Source organism: Dermacentor variabilis, chromosome 6, assembly GCF_050947875.1.
Source record: "Dermacentor variabilis isolate Ectoservices chromosome 6, ASM5094787v1, whole genome shotgun sequence".
In the NCBI taxonomy this organism is placed as follows: domain Eukaryota; kingdom Metazoa; phylum Arthropoda; class Arachnida; order Ixodida; family Ixodidae; genus Dermacentor; species Dermacentor variabilis.
This window is the reverse complement of record NC_134573.1, coordinates 114,627,686-114,648,587: the sequence shown is the minus strand read 5'-3', so window position 1 is coordinate 114,648,587 and position 20,902 is coordinate 114,627,686. Positions and strand designations below refer to the sequence as shown.

At 41.6% G+C, this 20,902-nt stretch overlaps 1 protein-coding gene across 13 annotated transcripts in view; it reads right to left on the bottom strand.

Moving 5' to 3' along the window:
* Positions 1–1,677: 1,677 nt before the first annotated feature.
* Positions 1,678–20,902, bottom strand: part of Ask1 (apoptotic signal-regulating kinase 1) — a 123,393-nt gene continuing 104,168 nt past the window's right edge. For all 13 annotated transcript variants that reach the window (XM_075695525.1, XM_075695524.1, XM_075695520.1 and 10 more), the window contains 4 exons: positions 18,544–18,626; positions 16,540–16,634; positions 15,275–15,351; positions 1,678–13,476 (listed from right to left, as the gene is read on the bottom strand). In XM_075695525.1, the coding sequence (XP_075551640.1) occupies positions 13,416–13,476; positions 15,275–15,351; positions 16,540–16,634; positions 18,544–18,626 (316 nt within the window). In that variant the 3' untranslated portion in view covers positions 1,678–13,415. The remainder of the gene's footprint in view (positions 13,477–15,274; positions 15,352–16,539; positions 16,635–18,543; positions 18,627–20,902) is intronic.

Below are 20,902 nucleotides of genomic sequence, written 5' to 3'. Positions count from 1 at the left end.
TTCAGGTTTACTGAGTAACAGCAACAGTAGCCACCATGGTTGCTTAGTGACTTTGGCGTTGCCCTGCTAAGCACTAGGTTACGTAATGAAATACCGGCCGTGGCATGCGCAATTCGATGGGGGCGAAATGCAAGTACACCCATGTACCATGCAATGGGAGCATGTTAAGGAACCCCAGGTGGTCAAAATTATTCGAGAGTCCCCCGCTATGGCGTGCCTCATAATAGGATGGTGGTTTTGGCACATAAAACCGTAGAACTTAATTTCTTTAACAGGTTAAGAGTACGACAGTAACAACAACGGTAGCGACATCTAGTGACACAGTGCCTGACGACTAGAGAGCAAGCAAAAGTAATGCTGCAACTTACGTATTCTGCCTAACTGCCAGTGTGAAGCATTGGTCACTACATAATCGTTAAAGTACCACATACTTTTATTATAATTCCCTCTGACATTTTAGTGTGAGATTTGCTACTGCCAGCTACGGCACCGGTAACCTGGTAATCCGTAAATGGTAAGAAGTCTGTACGTACGCTTCTCGTATGCATTAAGTAGGTTTCGTGTGCGGTCAGTGCAAGAGATCCAATGCAAACAGTGCTGCAAAGTCTTTTGAGCGGGGAGACAAGAAAATGACGTCTCACATCTTCAAAATCAATCGCCGAAACTCGTGATGTCACATTGTTCACAAATAGGACATATGCTGATGACTACACCAACTGTCCGATTCGTAGTTTGCACAAAGCTTAAAATTAAATTAGAACATGCTCTAAGCTGCATTTTCTTATGATACTTTACAGCTGATACCTCCGAGTCTCCAGCAATGCAATCGACTAGTTATTTTGAATTTATACTTTTGTGTCAATAGCTCTTTAAAAATGTAATGTGCAATGTATGTTCACACAATATTGGCGTGTACTGCGAAAGAAAGTGATGTCATTGCGTTTTACGACCATTTTAAATATCACAGAGCCACGGGCAAGGTTTTCCAACCACGGGAACGATGCATCCCATGCTGAGCATGGTGATGATAATTTATTGGCATCTCCTTTGAAACAAGGGGGGGGGGGGGACAAATCGTCACCTAGCCTGCTCGAGTTACTCGAGTATGCTATCCATGCTTTTTCTTCTAGCATTCTTGTATGCATCTCTTTAATCTTCTCTATCTGCCTTGTACCACTGCCTATGCTTGGCACTTCGGCGCACCAATGGCCGCCTCGCAGAAGCTGTTGTAACCAGAAAAGTGACGCCATGGCTTTCAAAATCAGAGTGCGCGCCGCCCAATTGCAGAGGTAATGAAATCGCCCTCAACAGGCTGAGCAGGCTTGGCGACCACGGTGCGCTGACTTCTGCTAAAGCCCTGCTGCTATTGGGTAGCAGCATATGACATCATAGGATAGTGAAGTGTGCACCTTAAAGCCGGGAAAATTCTAGTGGAGGGAACTCATTTTGCTTGTGTCTTAAATTTTCTCTGACCGATAACATGGGTTTGTGTGGGTCAATTTTCTTAATTCCCTTTTCTCTGTTCTTTGAAATGTTGAGAATAGACCTAGACCAAATATGATGACCCAAAGACGATGTTGCAGGGCCCCTTTAAGTGATGATCAAGTAGTAAACATAGCTGGATCGACATCGTTGTGGCTAGGCATAAGGCAGCCACAACTATAAAGATGGTATATGAACGCTGTGAACACTATCATCCTTTATTGCTGTTCTTTTTGAGGAGCCCTTTCACATATGAAAATCAGCTACAGTATTCCACAAGTGGGAACAGCATTCCAAATACTCCTAATGCAACAGAGCTTACACATCGGCACTGTAATGAACAGGTATGTCACTCTGATGATATTCATTGCAAAATGTTCCTCAATGCTTTTAAAGATACCTATGCTGAAGGAATTTCACCTTTCTGTTGCATTTCCGACAATAATATATTTTTGCACAGTTTTGCCATAAAATGAACTTATGAAGGAGAATGGGACTTGTGAACACATGATCAACTATAATATATGCTAGCATGCGAGAAAATTGAACAAGCGTGCATTTTCCCAATATTCTCTATCTAACACACCTGTGTATGTTGTTTTTTTTTCTTTTCAGGTGTGCCTTACGACAGAGATCAGCAAACAAAGATCACACAGAGGCCGAAAATGATCAAAAGCACACAACGAATTCAACAATGCCAAGAAATATGCCTTGGCAATACAGGGTACCCCCAATCGCCTACAATAACGACTGAAAAACATTCCAGTCGGCTAACAACACTACTACTTAACAATATTGCACAGAGTCAACAAATCTGTGCAAAACCAACAATGACTGTCACAACGCACCGAAGCAACAATTCTATTGGAGTTGTTCTGAGCAAAAGGCTGCAGTGTCAAAACATTAAAAAACACACTCCCACAAAAACAGATGGCTGGACTTATCAACTATAGCACTCTGAAGAAATCTGTGCACCTGTCATGGCAGTGTATCTTCAGATGCCCATTTGCACAGTACTATCTTTATGAAACAACCTATTGTGGCGTTTCTGAGAGCCCTAGAGATGCGCTGGTCTCACTGCGATAGGAATTGTATGGACCCTCCAGGCAAACTTGTGCCATTGCCGTGAGGTCCTGTATAAAGTCCCAAATGCATTAAGACTGCAGACTGCATTAATATGCACCGTACGCTGTAGGTGCGATAGAAAGCATGCGAGGGCGAACTGAGGAGGATGGTGGAGTGATGCACGGCATCTTCTCGAGCGCACTGAGAGGGGGGCGAGGAGGATGTGTGCTGTCTTCTCTCGCGCACAAGGGTGCACTGGGAAGATGAGTGCACGTCTTCTATGCAAGTAACCTCACGAAATGTAAAAAGACACAGCTGGCTAATTGCAAACATTGTTAAATTACACAGGGCAAATAACAACAGATTTCATTGACTGTGATATGTACTTCAGTACGTACTATCTATCAATCTTCAGCAAAATCCCATTTACATTAAATGTATTTTTGGTACCTGCAAAATCTTTGAACTTCATTGTAAAAAAGATTGATTTTTGATGGACTTAGTGCCATGCGTCAAGTCATTCTCAAACCTCTGCTACATAGTATGAAAGATTTGGTTACATTACACCTTGCGAGCACCGTGTGACAAATGACGAACTTCAGGCAGAAAATGTCGCAGGTGACCTAATGACATGACGCAACACGCAGTTTACAATGTAAGTGCGGAAAATTTAGTGCACGTTGCTTCCCACCTATTTTAGGAGTCATCTGTAGAGCGCACACAAGAGTTGTATGTGCACTTACTTAACCAATGGCTACTTTCAAAACTGCACGCTCCCTGAACATGGCATTGATATCCATTTTACTTTTCTGCCTTAGGTACTGGCTCTTACCTAGAATCTTTCTACCAGTCCAAGCTGCTTTACCGTTCTACATGTTGATGTTGCACCATGTTCTCCAGTTCATCCCTATGCAATTTTCTTTTTCACTGCTATGACAGGCACACAAACACGGATGCCCTTTTGTGAGCCTAGCATGCCCAGATCTGTTCCAAAAAGCCCTGCTCCACAAAGAGAACATGCAAAATTATGTATGTACATAGTTTTTTTCTTTTTCACACATGTAACAAGCATAATGACAACATGCAATAACACAACAGCACAAAATGCATACAAAAGGAAAAAAAAATATGACTGGCTACATAACTAGCTTGCACAAAATAATTGGTTCTATAACAAAAGTTTGTAGCAGCCTCTTGAGAACAATAGTAGTAGTAGTTAATTACAACGAAAGAAAATGACACAGATGACTCTACAAATGACTCTCCCTACTATGTACACTTCTTTTATGCACAAAAATGTGCATGCACGTAAACATATGTGTGTTCACTACCACAGGGAAATTGTTAGCACACAAGTGAAGTAATCAAGAAAAGAACACATTTTTGATGTGTGATGCCCGAGACACTTAACAGTAACAAGCAGCTCGAGTTCATAAGCTTTTTTTTTGTGTGTGTGTGTTTCTTTTTGTACTTCACTTTGACCAACTTTGAAGAAAAACCTGGCATGGTGCTGTCAGATGCAAATATATTCATGCCAAATTTCGTTCAACAAGAATGAGAACAAGACTGAAAGGAACAAATAGAGCTGGGACAAAGACTGCGCACTTGCTTGCCACAGAAACTGGGAGTGGCTGTACTTTTACTATAGGTTTACTTATAAGAATTAGAACCAAGATATTAAAAAACATGGCAGCTAAACATGAACACATCTCTATTTTTTCAGCAAACGACAGTCTTTGATGCACCTGGGGTTCCTATCATGTCTGCTTTCTGTATAATACACAACCTTTTGTGCCTCACAAATACTTCGCTATATTTACGGAAGCCGATTCACCTTTGTCGCTGAATGCACAGAAGTGTGGTACAGCTCTCACCGCACTGTTTCACAGTGCACGAGGCAGTCGTAAGAAATTAATGAAATAAAATGAGCTGTGCGATACTGGCAGCAGTTCGCTGTCCTTGATTTGAAGCTGCTACAGGTTTCACATACCTCTCTGTATTTTTGGGGTTCAATGACAGTGTGTTCAATGCAGTTTGAAACCACTAAATTTTTAACGAGGCTTTTGGTAAATGGAAACTTTCAACCTGCTCCATACAAGAGCAACATAGAAAAAGAAACCGCTGGTCAAGATGTGTATTTGTAAGGCACAAAAAGTGCGAGTGTGTTCACGCTTTATGCTCAAGCAGTTGTGCATTTCGGCAAGTGCTAGCGAATCAGCTGTGTATTTGCAGTGTGAATATCCTGCCTCTGCATGGCACACAGTCCTCTCTCCTCCAGCACCACGGCACCGAGAAATGGCCATATACGAACTCTTGCAGGTTTGTAGGTTTATCTCCTAGTACAATAATACATAAATAGCATATTTTATTTGAATTAGGACAGTTGGTAGAAAAAAAACCTGTTGTCCCTAAACGCTTGACTTAGCGCAAGCCGATTGTATGTTAGGATATTCCACAAAAGAAGATTACCGTTTCAGCAAGGACGGTCAAACTGGCCAGAAAAAGGCACTAAAAGAACAAATTGTACCAGAATACCAGACACTCAACTCTGGAAGCAATGCCTTCTATAGTAAAGTAGCTATAACGGCAACCTCACAGAACAATTTGTCCTTCAACAATGCTTCACAAAGAGGTTGCAGCTTCATTTGACAAAGGTTTATGCACAAATATGACAGTGGTAAAATGTTTTTCGTGCTGGCTGCATGCTGAGCGTGTGTTAAAAATAAAACACTGCGTGTACAGGGGCACAAACAGCATCAACTGCACCTTTTATCTTCCTTGACAGACCAATCGAAAGCCATTATTGCAGTGGTATTATCTGAGTATACAACATCAGAAAGGTGCTTTCATCAGTGGGCAAAACATTTATTTGTTAAAGTAAATTTTGGCTCAAAAATGGAAAACAATTTTTATCACCCCTGAGACATACTTTTTCTGAAGGCCTCCCTGAATGCTTTCTTGACGCAATTAAGAGAGTAAATTTCTACTCCCTGAATGCTTTCTTGACGCAATTAAGAGAGTAAATTTCTACCATCTTGAAATATATTTACCCCACTTATTCGAATATGAGGCGAGGTATTTTTTTTTTTTCCAAGAATCCTTAGCCATGAAGTCACCCTTGCTTTATATACGAGGAACAGTATAAGCGGAGTGCAGATTATATATTTAATTTTGCCTATAAGTGTAGCCTCACGGAAGTACTAATTTCGCCTCAAGGTGTGGCTTCACGGCATCGCAGAGTGTGCTGCCGTAAAGCCACATTATAAGGAGAAATTCGCAGATAACCCGCACGCCGTGTGTTGAAGCTCCCTTCCACCCCGATTTCATAATGATCGCCGTTTCGCGTTTTGGCTGCGTTAATAATTCAGTTTTTCGGACAATGTCAGCTGAGTCTGAATAATCCGTCAGCTCCTCTATATAACCTTATATATTAGTGTTTACACTAAAGTTTCCTTCTCTTTGGGTCCCCCAACTGCACCCTTTGCCTTATAATCAAATAAATATGGTATTAGCAACATGGTACACCTCCGTACCGAAAGAAATTAAAAAAAAAACACAGGAGCAGGAATGAAAAACAATGATTTGCCACTGCAGTGGCAATTTTGAGAGAAATGTCCAGTTATGAGCCAGTTAAGTAATGCCATGTTCAGAAATGAGTAGTACAAGATGTGGGTGCAATATGTGATACTGTCTATACCTACTTAAGAGTCCTCACTGCATGACATGTGCAATCAAAATCCAGAAGTGCTTCCTCCAGGTCTAGTTGATATGGCATAACTGTACAGTGTTTGGTTGTGCTGCTAAGTTGGCACACACACAGGGACACAGACATGAAATGGACATGGACTTTAAACATGAAGTGGACACAAAGTTTGTCCAAGGTCCATGTCCATTTTGTTTTCATGTGTCTGTGTTCCTGTCTGTGCAACCTCAGCAGCACAATAATGCAGTACACCGTCAAGCTATCAAGTCATTAGTTCGACAAACTTAGTTACGGTCACATTTCCAGCCTCACTTTAAACCCATAACCAATGTTGAATAAAAGAATGTAACCATAGACTTCCAGTTCAGATGCACAGCAGCAAAAGGGCATGGAGTTTCGAATGCTTTCTAACTGTGGCACATAAATTATCGTTCAGAAATGCTATAGAAAAAGCCACCATACTGGCATTTCCTTGCTGAAATAATACTACAATGATTTCAAACAGCCTCACCTCCTCTGCAGTTACTGATGAACACTGACCAAACAAAAGAGCTTTTGCTTCACCAAATATGCAACTCTAATGCACTAAGTTTACCACCAAAGGAACAACTCTCCTTCAATACAAATGGCTTGCAATGAACTTGCTGTAAGGTCATTCTTCATTATGCCTCACTCAGGTCAACAGATAACCCGTGGCCATAACAGGTTTCACTTGCCTTGTATTCTGAACGCACACAGTAACATTTTAAACAGTGAGCAATAAGTTGTCATGATGAGAAGAAAAGACCACTAAGTTCAAGCACTTTGCCTGTTCCTGTGGCAATGTCTTTAATCTGAACATTAGCAAAACCTGCGCTTTTCAACAGCACTATAGCTTTTGAGTTTGTATACGTTTCCACACAGAAAACGTGCTGGCTCGTACCACAGAAGCGACAAATTTCAAGGAGCCCAAGAAGAAAGCACACGTACGACAGGAATAACAAAGGCCACATCTAATAGAGTAGTTTCGTTACCAAGCAGTGGCAAATGAGAATGCCACATAAAATGACCCTGTCTTGAACACTAAGGTGAACCCTCTTTAAAACAGACCCTGTTAAACTGAATTACCCAGTATAATGAGCAGCTCAGAGAAATCTGTTCAGCACGTCATGAGTGCCCTTGCCTTAAGCCAAACTTCTGACATGAGGAACAGATTTACGTCGTTTCTACGTGGTTTTTTCGATCTCTGTCGTCTCAAGAGGAGTAGACTGTACAGTGCACGTCATTTTTGTGTATAACGCGGTAACGGCGGCTGCTGGGGCACAGACGCAGCCAGCAACATCTAACAGTAGCTACTGGGCTCGAGATAAGAAGTGTCTGGGCATGCAATTGCCGACGCAAATAACCTCGGGCCCAGCCACTACCATTAGAGATTGCAGCCTGGCTGCGGAGCACCCTGGCAGCTGCTGTTCACATGCTCTACAAAAGGGTGACGTGCACTGTACTTCATGTTATGCGAGATGCTGATGTCATGAGCCAGGAGAACAGGTAGTAGCATCTTGCAGCAAACGTAAAAAATGATGCCACCTTCCATAGTGCACTATTCTGCAGTATTTCTGGTTGCCCCATTCATCGCACACAACGTTTTATGCGAGGCTAATGATTCACACACTTGTGCATGGGAAAACAAGTTTCACTCACTATATTACACTGCAAATGAAGAAACAATTGCATTGCTCTTTGATATTAAGCACTTATACATTGAAGCTGCACTAGGCCTTCTCACAGTATAGACACTAGTGCAGCCACGGACGTAACTCGTGCAGTTATATGACACTGAGAACATGGCACCATGTGCCACTCTGCACACCATTCACATTGTGATGCAAGTCCTGCGGCACACTCTTTAGCCTGGTTTGTTAAAGCAGCAAACCAAAATTACACCCACAAGCCATTGATCCAACAAAAAAGCTTAGGGCGATGAGCAAGAGCAAGCTGCCTTCCAACACGCGAGCAAGCAGGTAAAGAGAATTTCAAACGTCCACCGTTACTTACGTGTCGACGAGTTGGAATTAGAAAGCATGCACCTTAGGACATAACTCGGTGCTCGGTCGCAGATACCAAGGATGTACCACTCTTTCACATGCCAAACTTAGGGGGACACACTTCTGCTTTCATATTTGGGTGAAGATTACAAGCAACACATGGTAATCAACTAGGCATTGCAAGATTTCTTCAGAAAGTTGGCAGTGATCATAGCACTACGTCTAATATTCATTTCCTGCAGCCGTCACGCATGTGTATAGGAAAATGAGAAGCACATTTACAAGTGCAACCAAACATCTACACAGCAAGCGTCAGCGCACATGTTTCCTTGAGCAATGTAGGGTGCTTCTGAGCAAGCACATGAAGAGTGGGCGAATGTAATATGCATCTCTGTGAGAAGACAATGGCAATATTGCCAATAATGCACCTTAAAGCCTCAGGCCTCAAAAATGAGGTACCCATTCTTTTATTCCAGTGGAATCAACAAAACTGCCACACTCATGTTAATGCAAACAGCAGTGTATAATTCCAATGCAAAAAAAAAAAAGAACCATTTTATGTTAAATGCAAAACAAGAATGTGGCTATGACAAGGCCTGCTTAAGAGCTCCAAGACTTAGACTCTCTGATGAGGAAAGAATGATGGAAGTTATGGTAACAGAGCAGTCTTTGTGGAGCTGAAAAGTCATAGCTTGGTATGGCGAGACAATGACAGGTGAACACTCATTAAAAGATAACTTGTTTTTTAAATTAACAACCATTAAATAGCACCTAACTGGAAGATAGAGAATCTGGTAGTTAGTGGCTGTGATTCATACTCCATCAGCAGGCCACGAGCGGCGACTCATCTCGGACGTCATGTCCCGGTGCCAGGATGGTTTTCAACATTCTGGATTCCGTCATTTCTGGCGAGCGGTAATGGCGCTGTTTAGTATTTGGGGGCGAGAGAGATCTGGTATAACATCATCTATTTTTGCAAGCTTTCGAAGAGGCAACCACTAGTATTTCAAATGTAAAATTTTGCACGGAAGCTAGTTTATTTCTACGCAAACTGAAACTAGTTTCAAAATTTTGTTGCAGTTGACCTCTAAAGGCTGTGAAAGATCCACAACACTGCTTGTCACAAATTTGTGCCAGAAAACAGTGCGTGCAGCTACTGTGTGGCCACAAGTTGCCTTTTCCAACAATCCATCTTATTTTTTTTTCTGTTTCATTTGCTTTCTCTTATCATCCGTTGTGCCGAGTGACTGATTCTAATGACAAATGGGGGACTCAAGTCAATGACAAGTGGTGCAAAGAATGAAAACATATTTCGGAATGAGCTCCGATAATGAGCTCCCATAATGAGCTCCCATAATGAGCTCCCAGAACTGGAACCTGAATTTATCTTTTAAATTGTATTTATTAAGGGCAGCTTGGGCATAAACATATGTGTAAGATAGTGTAAACATGAGACACGACAAGAACATCAGCCTGTTGTTCTGTCACTTCTGCTGCATTCTGTCTCTGTGTCGTTTTACCGTACACATGGTGGATTCACCACATCGTCCTGCTCCCGAGGTTCTTAAAGTAGTTCACAGAGGTCTGCAGAAGTTGCCGCTACCATCTTTTCAAGATGTGTAATTGAAAAGCATCATCTCTATCACTGTGAAGCTGCATTCCTTGCAAAGATTCTAACACATCTAAAACAAAAGATAGCATTTACCCAATCCTCAACTTTTCTAAAATCAGAATCAATCAGAATCAGAATCAAATCAGAATCAATCAGAAACATGTTGCCTACTTTCTTGTCCCATGTCACATGCCTTGTTAGCTGATGTTGGGCTAAACTTCTGGCTTCAAATGTCTTTAAAAAAGCCTACCATCAACAGCCATTTTCTCTCAAGCAACACCATTTTTCACTGACTGTGAACAACATCAACCTGGAAGCTTTAAATGCAACACTGTTTTAGTGTTTATGCGTCTGCACAATGTCGACTCGTTTTCTACGCATGGCTTTACTTTACGAATTGCTCTCAAAGGTGTCCTCAGGTCACTCGTGTCTGGTTAGAAGGTCCTCTGGTGGCCATGAGCTTGAGAACCACAGTATGCTCGGAGACAGATTAGGCCAGGAAAAAAAGAAAGCTGACCATTTAGAAAAGACAAAATATATATGTATATATATACATATATATTCTATTAGGAGCCACATAGCAGCCATGACCACTAAATTGTAGGTCTTAAAGCTTGGATGCTGCAAGTGGCCAGTCAGCACGTCACCTTAAGCATCACTGGACACCAGCTGAAAGAACGTTAACCGAGAGGCCTAATTTTTATCAGTTATATCATGAGAAGCCAACAAACACTGACACCAAGGAGGACACAGGGGAAATTACTTGTGCTTAATAAATTATATAAAGAAACGATAAATTATTGGAAATGAAAGTGGATGAATAAATAACTTTCCGCAGGTGAGGAACGATCCCACAACCTTCGCATTACGTGTGCAATGCTCTACCAACTGAGATACTACGGCGCCATTTCCCCATCCACTTTCTTGGGTATTTATGTGTCCTAGTAGAACCCTGGGAGTGTTAGCCAGTGCCACCGCTCACAAACCTTGGCAGCAGAAGTGGAACATCCTTTCTGCCACAGGCGTCATGAGAACATGATCTTTTTGGGTGAAGGCAACTCGTCAATAAACCCACACATGCTACCTGAAGGCATCAATGTTGCCAGATTCAAGGCCCTCGTTATGTAATAAACAAAGAAGAAAGGGGGGGTTAACCAAGGGGCCCAATTTTTATTAGTCATACCGTAAGAAGCCGACAAACACTGACACCAAGGAGAACATAGGGGAAATTATCTGTGCTTTATAAATGAAATAAAGAAATAATAAATTAATGAAAATGAAAGTGGATGAAAAAACAACTTGCCGCAGGCGGGGAACGATCCCACCTTCACCGATCCCACAACCTTCACCTTAAGGTAGCATGTGTGGGCGCATTGATGAGTTGCCTTCACCCAAAATGATCACATTCTCGTGATGCCTGTGGCAGAAAGGATGTTCCACATCCACCGCCAATGTCTGTGAGTGGTGGCGCTGGCTAACACTCCCAGGGTTCTACTAGGAAACAAATACCCAAGAAAGTGGATGGAGAAATGGCGCCGCAGTAGCTTAATCGGTAGAGCATCGCAAGCGAAATGTGAAGGTTGTGGGATCGTTCCCCACCTGCGGCAAGTTTTTCCATCCACTTTAATTTTCATTAATTTATCATCTTTTTATTTAATTTATTAAGCACAAATAATTTCCCCTGTGTTCTCCTTGGTGTCAGTGTTTGTTGGCTTCTTATGATATGGACACCAGCTAGTGCTTCAAGAACGGATTATGAAAATTATGAAAGCCAGGTCGCTGGTATGACAGTTTTCTATTAAGAACTTGGAGCTCATTCACTTTGAGATGCACAACAAAAAACAGAGTGCACGAAAAAAAAAAAGAGAGAAATACATGCTCAGAAAAGAAAGCCGTTTTTTTACATGTACTATGTTTGCATTCAAGCAATCACTAAATATGAGATGCGGTGAAAGCGGAATGCCACACTGTTCATGAGCTTTCAGTTTGAACTTTTGTGTGATGCCCAAGGCTAACGCATCATTCAGCTACTGGCCCAACGTATGAGACTCCGTGCAACGTAGTGCCTCATGAATGCTACACACGTATAATGCATTACCCCTGTTGACAAATCTGAATGAGCAACCTTCCTTCTTGGGATAGTGCAACTCCAGGAACAAGACCAGGGTGACCGCATTTATAAAATGCGAGCAGAACTTGGCTGAATGTTGCACTTCACAGGACAGTAAGTTGGCATTCCTGCGATGCCTCACTGCCCAAAGAAATGAGGTATGACAAACACCTTTGCTCAAATGATGGCAATGCCCTCAGATTATTCATTCTAACATTTGAAGCACGTTTGCAGCCCTTGAATTTTGCGAGGACTTGCCATTGTGTCCTTCACACCCTGGACTAGGCTTCGGTAATGAACATAGTAGTTGCCAGCACTGCAACTATGCTAGACAGCCAACTGGAAGAGAGCCGGAAGCAATTTTGATCACTTCCAGTTTAACAAGGCACTGTACATCCGCCACAGTATTCCAGTGCTTCATATTAATTTGCTTATAAAAGAACAATAGAAAGAAGTAACACGAAAGGTCTTCTTCAAAGCAATAACAAGCTTTTGACTATGCGGTCTGCCCAACCCCATTCTCATGGGCATGCTTGAGCATGTGTGTTTTTGTAAGGAAAGCAAGGAACAATTCAGCTTTCCTATGAATGGCCCAACTCTCTGAATTGACTACATTTATGAGCATGCCCGGCGTAACCAGGCTGATGATGATGATGAGCATGCCCGGGAGTGGCCTCAAGAAAGTCAACTGACGTGGACTGACTCGACTTGCCTTCATCACTTGCTTAAACATGACTGCACCAGCGCCGATACGAGCACAATTTTTGAATGATGCTCGTGTCTTTGTCATATCAGAACATGGTGCTGCAGGTATACAAACCCTTGCATCCTTTCTAGGCCACCAAGTTTTGCAAATGCTAAATTTCAAGGACAATGCCTCACAGCAATGGCGGTGCTGTACGCTGTGTCAGAAGATAGCCATAAACCTGACCTACGAAAGAACCATCCATACTCTTTGGGAAAAAAATGTTAGGCTTACGCGAGTTCATACATAAATTGTACGGGTGCAATCTATCAGGTAATGGCAACGCGATTTCAGGAAAGCTGGCGCAAGAAGCCACAAGGACGCGTGAAACCTGCGCAGCTTAGAAGAGAAATCTACATGCTCATCATTCCCACACTGAATGAACATCCATACCTGCAGTTCTTGCATCACTAGTGCCAGGTCTCTCACTAGAAACTTCCATACCACGGCTACAGGCTGTAACCACCACCGTAACTCAGCTTGCTTGTTGGAAGGCAGCTGCTGCAACACGCAGCCCCGCTATCGCAACACCCATCGCTCCCCGTGGACGTATCTGCCGCATTCTGGCTCCTAGCACTGGCTGGCTATGCTGGCATTGTCGGCCCATCACCAGCACTGGGGTGCTTTGCCAGAAGCTTTCACGCAGCATCCATGCTTCCTAGATCGGTCTATCCTCAGGACAAACCTTCCCGGTGCTGCTGTATTGCTTTCCAAATGCGAAGCTCGGGACCTAGCCTGTGAAAATGAGATGCAATCAAATAGGTAAACTGGAATTGTACTCCCAGCCAATACATTAGTGTTAATGGAGCATTTAGTTAAATTGGTATTTACTTTTGTGCCCAAAACAACTATACAAGCTGGCATCCTGTCAGTGAGCAAATTTAAGCAAATTTGCTAGAGGTATTCAAATAATAAGTGCGCACTTGAAAGAATCACCATAATAATTGCATTAGACTTCCATTAATTTGGCTCCAGTTAATATGATTTTTTTTTATTAATTCCAGCTGGAAGTCCTGGCTGGCACGCATGAATTTCTATGGCCCCAAACTTTCATTATTTCGATCCTAAAATTGGCCTTCACTGAATAATTAAAGCTTGGTCAGTTAGCAAAAACACACCTCATCCCAATGGTGGCCATAACAGCGACCCCTTTAGTGGCAGCATCTGTCTTGGTGGAGCTTAAGGGACAGTGAATGCGTTGAACACACGTCGAAAACAACTGTTTTCAGCCTGCCCTAGGAAGATTTTCAAGCAATAACCGTAGCTCACAATGTCGGATTATAAATGAGTAGAAAGGGGGTTAACCGAGGGGCCCGATTTTTATTAGTCATATCATAAGAAGCCAGCAAACGCTAACACCAAGGACAACATAAGGGAAATTACTTGTGCTTAATAAATGAAATAAACAAAAGGTAAATTAATGGAAAGTGGATGAAAAAACAACTTGACGCAGGTGGAAAACGACGCCACAACCTTTGCATCCTTCCTTGATACGAGGCAAAACTGACTTTCCGAAGCTGATCCTACAGAGGCAAAGCTGACTTTCGGGAACAGGCCATTATGCAACGTACCGTGCTTTCCAAGGTTCTAAGCCAATCGCGAGAACTACAAAGGCGGAGTCGGTGCCATTGCTGACAGCAGCGAATTCTTTCAATGAAAAACACGGCACCCAACGGCAAGAAGCTTAATAGCGAACGTTGAAGCAGCTAGGTCTAGCGTTGCCTCAGTGGTTGGCTACGGCTGCCAGCGGATCTGCGTGCGAGAGCGCCGGTTCAAGATGGCAAAGTTATCAAAACGGCAGCGGTGGTGGCTTTGATTAATGCCATTTCGGACCTGCGGTCACGGCAAAACATTAGGAAAATTGGACAGAGAAGGGTTTTTGTGTCCGAAATTTCAGATGTTCTGATACATTGACTCAACGGAAAACGTGGTGGTGCCACGAAGCCGTCCAAATTATTGGGCATCCGGAAAGTCGGTCGTTGACTGTACATTTGCAACTCCTCCAGCCGACGACAGGGCGTCAAAGACAATTCATTACGATTCCTGTCTGTTACTACAGCCAGCATTACCGTGACTTTCGACCCTTTCCATAAAATTACAGCTCATTTTTCCCTGATAGAGGTACAAATTCCCTGAGTTTTCCCTGAGTTTTTCCAGACTTCTCAACATCCCTGAGAATTCCCGGTTTCCCCGGTTGGTAGACACCCTGGACCTCATGAGCTTCTGCAGGGTGTAGATCAAAATATCTTTACATGAGTGCAAGCCAAACAATAGTGCATTTTATTATCTCGTTTTCTTACCACCTTCCATTATTTTTCAGATAATTTAAGTTTACAATTCCTTTAGTGAAGACGTGTAGCTACAAAGAGAATTAACTGATGCAAGCTGGCTTTGTATCTCTCTATTTTGTTTCCTATAGGCATTTATTTCACCTGTTCAAATGAGTTCACCAGCCAACACCAGTGCTTCATATTGCCTAATTTCCCCAACTCCAAACAGAAAGCTCTAATGATGATGCAGAGAAAAAACATACCGGAGCCCAAGCCTCCGCAGATCATCTCTTGTCATCAAATGCAGGACGTCTTCCTTTGTGAACTGTTCTCTGGCAAACTGTAATTGTAAACAAAGCAAACATTCACAAAGAAGACATTAGGCGGGACATGAGGTGAAACCGGCATACTTATATTACAGTAGAATCTCGATATAATGAACATGCATGTAATGAAGCAAATTGAACATATGGTTGGCCATGCTTTATTGCAATGAGTATCGTAATACAGTGGAATCTCGATAAACAGAAATCACTTAAATGGAATTTCCCCTTAAACGGAACACCATCCTCATTGTAGGTTGGTTTCATATTCATGCAATTGTATTCAGCTTTGTCTCTCAGTAAATGGAATTCTTGATAAACGGAACCAATGCGTTTATACGAGTCTTACTTTCATTATGTTGATCCTAAAATTGGCCTTCGCCAGATAATTTTAACTTTACCAGTCAGCATGCACGCACCTGACCACCTTGGTGACCCCAATAGCAACCCCTTTACTGGCAGTATCCGTATTGGCTGAGCTTAGGGGTCAGTGAATGCATCTGAGGTGATGAGCTGTAGATAATTATTTAAACACAGATGCCTGTCTGCCTAACTGCATCATATCAGCCATTCTTTCACGACGCAGTTAAATAAATGTTGTAGTTATTATGAATTAGGTGCGCCCTTTAAGAGTGTACCAGACTGAAGCTTCTCTGTAAATGTGCTCTGCCTACGTCCTGCCCCGCGGCAATATAACGAACATGAACAATGACGGGGCCGTTTCCCGCAATTTGCATTATGTTTATTAATACCTTTGACAGACAATCTCACAAACAAGATATGGAGAACTTATAAGCTGGTATAAATGCATATGTTTCAACTTTACAGAAAAAAATTAATCCTTTTAACTGTATTAAACAACTGCTGGCAAATGGACAGCTCTTGTTATGAGTGCTCAATTGCAATGTGCACAGTTTTCTTTAGAATTTGTGCACAATTTCATCCTGTACACATTTGTTCAGAATTTTAGTTCCATTGAAGCTGATACATTTTAAGCAAAACACTCGCTATCATTTAACATGTCACACAGGCAGTTAACATGAGGTGTGAAGGGTATTGGACTATCAGAAAATTTTTGACATTGATCTACTGACAGTACACTTTAATTTCAAACTGCACATGTTACTACACATGCTGTATTCGTACTCGCGGCTAAATATGACTAGATGATGCAAACTATGTGCTGAATATAGGTTGATATTTACCCTTTCCATACACTCCGTGTCCATGCCAAGGTCTTGTAGCCAGTGCATCAGATCTTCATCACGATGAACATCAGGCCTATGGACACCAGCTGAGGCTAAGGTTGTGCGAGAATAACGTTTACAACTGTAAATCTTCAGTGGAATGTAGATGCTGACTTCACAGTGCACTAAGCTTGTATTTGACAAAAGCAGCTATACAGGGTGTCCCAGCTAACGTGGACCGATCTATAAAAAAGGGGGGGGGGCTACGAGATATGAGGACGAGACCAACATTGTTTCGTTAGCTTTGCACAAAGTGGATAATTTTTTTGTAAGTAATGGTGTGCCCCAAGCCGAACCCAGAACCTTATGCTCAGCAGCAGAATGCGATCAAAAGATTTAAAGCCTGAGCAGGAATTATGTCTGGAACATGTCCAAAATCATCCTACACAAACACACACACACATACAAGTATGCACATAAAGAGACAGAAATCAGGGGGCAATGAACTGTAAGGCATATTTCACTGGCCCTTGCCCTGTAATCAAAAGCCAAACTCCATGTATCAACATACAAGAATATAACAAATAGTTACACATAGCGAAATAAATCTAAAATTTCTTTGGCGATGCTTTATTGTCGTACTGCTGTAACGAAACCAAAAAAGCAAGATCCGATACAATGCGAGATACAGCAACACAGTGAGTACAGTTACGCTGAATATTTGCTCGCCTGTCAGCTCCCACTATGTGTTCTGGTAGCAAAATGTCAAATACTTAGCAAGAGCAGCTTGAAAATGGCACATTCTGGATGCGTATGTGTGTGCAATTCAGCAGCATGACTTGGCTGACCTGCACCTGTCAAACCAACATGCCCGTCCCATGTGACAACACCAATTGCATGATTGTGTACTAACCCCTTAATTGCGAATAATAAGTTAAATCGTAATGGCGCACCTTCTGGTGCCAATGATGAGCTAACTTGTCATGAATTTTCTGAAAATTTTTCGTACTGTCCAGTTAATCAAAATCAAGAAGACATTCTACCACTGTAAAAATATGCTAAGAAGGGTGTTTTTTAAAGCGATTAGGTTATTTTTTTTTTATATGCAGTCAACAACAGTCTTTCTGAATTTGTGTCCGCAATCACTGGGATTTTGAAATGGATGCGACGTTGTGCGCATGGCCACGAAGCCCACTGCAAGTTCTTTCGTTCATGACGATCGCTCCAGTGATGACAATCAGTTGCTGGACAATCAAGGTGAGGGAGATTTTGACTTTGAAGAAACATCAAGCACTAGTAGCACAGATGACGAGTCAGACCCTGTGGCCAGCACCCGAAACTGGGATCGTTTTGACCAAAACAATCTGCCTCCTGCATCTCTTAAGTTTGAATTCACTAGATTGTTTGTATCCTATGCAATGAAGCTGCTTTTCAGCAACTCGTGTTTCCTTTTTCGTATATGTGCAAATAAAGGTTGCACTGTATCGCAATTTTTGCAGATAAATAAGTACACAATGCCTTTTTGCAAACTTTTTCAACAAGGGCAGCAAAAGCGCTACAGGCATTCTTGATATCATAAATAAAAATTAAAAAAGGGTTGGGGGGGGTGCAGGAAAATTGCAGGGCTAAAAGAATTGGCACTTCTCATCAGTCTTCAAAATTTCTGACAGCAGTTAAGGGGTTAACTGTTTGTAACTTGGCACTATATATCCGTGTTAGGTACGTAGAGGCCCAGCAAGCTGCTGAAAGGCCATAAAAATTGCCAGGAGACCCTGCGGTAGCCTGTCAGAGGCATTGTGCTTGCTTTTTTATTGTACAGAACTGATCAGGAATTTTCTTTGTTCAACATGTATTGGCATGTACATATATAACAGACATCCCATATAATGAAGGTATTTTTGTGTTGTATGTGACTTCACAATGATGAGGTTCGACTGTACAGAAATAGCTGAAACAATTACTGAAATTTTCAGTACCCATCAAACCAGCGCAAAATTTGCAAAAGCCAGATGCAAATCTTACCGGAAGGAACAGATGATGATGGACCTGATATTGTCACGCTCGACTCTCTGCTACCCGGATGCAAGAGCCTGTTTTGGCTTAGACTGGACGAGAAAGGGATGGGTAGAGGGTGAGAACAACAATGAGATGGGAGTGACCGCTGCAACTATGAGAAGTAAAACAATGAGGAAAAAGGAAAGAAAAAACTGGACAGAAAACTTTCGACACAAGCACAGCAGAAAAAGCATGTGGTGCACTACAGATCTCGTGACAGCATTTTGGAGGTGCAAAAGATGCATACCGAGATGCATCACATTGATTTGGTTTCAAGAAAAACAGTGTATCACAAGAACTGTTGGGCCAATAGCCTAAGCTAGTAGAGGCCCATAGTCACATACATTGGCAACTCATTTTAACGCATGACAAAGATTGAAAGTCAATATAAATAAGAAAAAACAGGAAGTGTAAGATGTGTGGAATTATATTTTTGCGAACAAGAACCACTTCACTGAAATTGTGAAGTTCCCAGCCACTTTAGTGTCAAGTGGTAGTGTATTCCATAATCTTGCACCCCAAAACTGCAACAAACGTTGACCGTAGATGTCAAGAGTGGCAGGGAGGTTAAAGTTCAAGTTGTTTGCATTTCTAGTGCTAGAGGATGGTCTAATAAACAAGCATATTGGCAGTGGGATGCCGTTGTTTATGATGTCATGCATGGTGCCAAACATTATATGCCATGTACATTAAAAATACTACCATGTACATTCCCAGTACAAGGTTATCGTGAAGTCTTAATGTGCAGCTGGTTGAAAGATCTTAATACATGCAGAACTGGGAACCTTTGAATATGACAAAATACTACAGTAGGAGAAAAAAAAAAGAAAATACTTATATTTGATGAAATATACTAAAATCTGTTTAATTACTCAACATGCTGAATGTTTATTGAAGATTTGTTGACTTAGTTCTGTAGGGACACCGTGAACAGACACTGCATTATACAGACTGATAATTTTCAAGCTTTACAGAATTTTTAAAAATCGCCTGTGGCAGACAGCATAATTCCAGTCCTTGAGCGAGCTGGATTAGTTGAAGAGGTGTACATTACTTGCAGGAAAAACCAAAATGCATATTCAGCTAATTACCAAAAATTCACTAATTGCATTTCTAATCAGTTACTTTACAGCACATATTGCAATTTAAGACTTCTACCTGGCAAGTTTGCAAGATGTATCCACTTAGAATGAAATTTCAGGATGACATCAGTTTTGAGATATTCTTTAACAGATTGTGCGCAATACATGGGTGTTCCAGTTACTTTTGTGCTTCAATGCATTGAAAAGCATTTCGTTAAGAAAAATTGGTGGCAATACTGTGCATTCTTGTCGGCAGTTTGATGGCGCACATCTTGAAGCCCATGCCATTATGAAACTTTGTTTCAAGTGCTTTGCAAACTCGCAGACTACAATTAGTAAATTTCAATGCATGCATTATTGTAATTAATTAAAAAGTTAATTTGTATTTTTTTAATTAGTTGTATATGTGTCTGGTTTCACTGCCTGCAGCAGGGAATGGCAGCACATTTGGGTTATCGCCTATTAGAAGTGTGCAGTACGCTTGAAAAGTAACTCTGCCCTACGCACTGCAAAACAAATAGGTGAAGATTCGGGGTGTGCAAATACCAAATAGTAGATTTCGAATCGAATATAGAATGTAATCAAGAAAAAAATCCGAACACCGAATCAGATAATGAATATCAGAAAATCTATCACAAAGTTCAATGCTTGAAAATTTTGACAAAAAAGCATAGTGATTCATGTGCTCGGGAGTCTCTAGTATTGCATAACAATAATGTAGCAAGCTATCAATATTTTATGTACACAGAAACACAGATATCCAGTATGGTCTACTCTATGAAAGGGAACTCCAAATTAGTGTACCGGCACTGATTACAGTTCATTTGTAGTATAAAGGTCTCTAAAACATTTTTTTTTTATCAATAGAATGCCAGTAAACTAGAATGAGGTAACTTCTTTCCTTCTGAAGCTAAAGAAGTAGTGATGTTGTGTTGTACTGAATACCAATTACATTCTTAGTTTAATATTAGACCTGTGTTTTATGGCAATCGTTTATTGCATAGAAAGTTTTGCTTTCCAGTTTTCCTAGAAAATACAGAAGGGCTTTTCCATTTCTATGGCAGGTGGGTTATTGTAAGCCCAATCTGTGTGACAGGTAAGAGTGCGGGATGTACATCATGTGACTCTATCACCATTCCACGAGTAGCTATCATTGGTGCTGTGTGGGTCAGAGTCAATGGTAGAGCAGGCACCTTTTCGTTGTCAGGTTCAGCATCATTTGCCAGCTGTAAAAGATGTCAAAG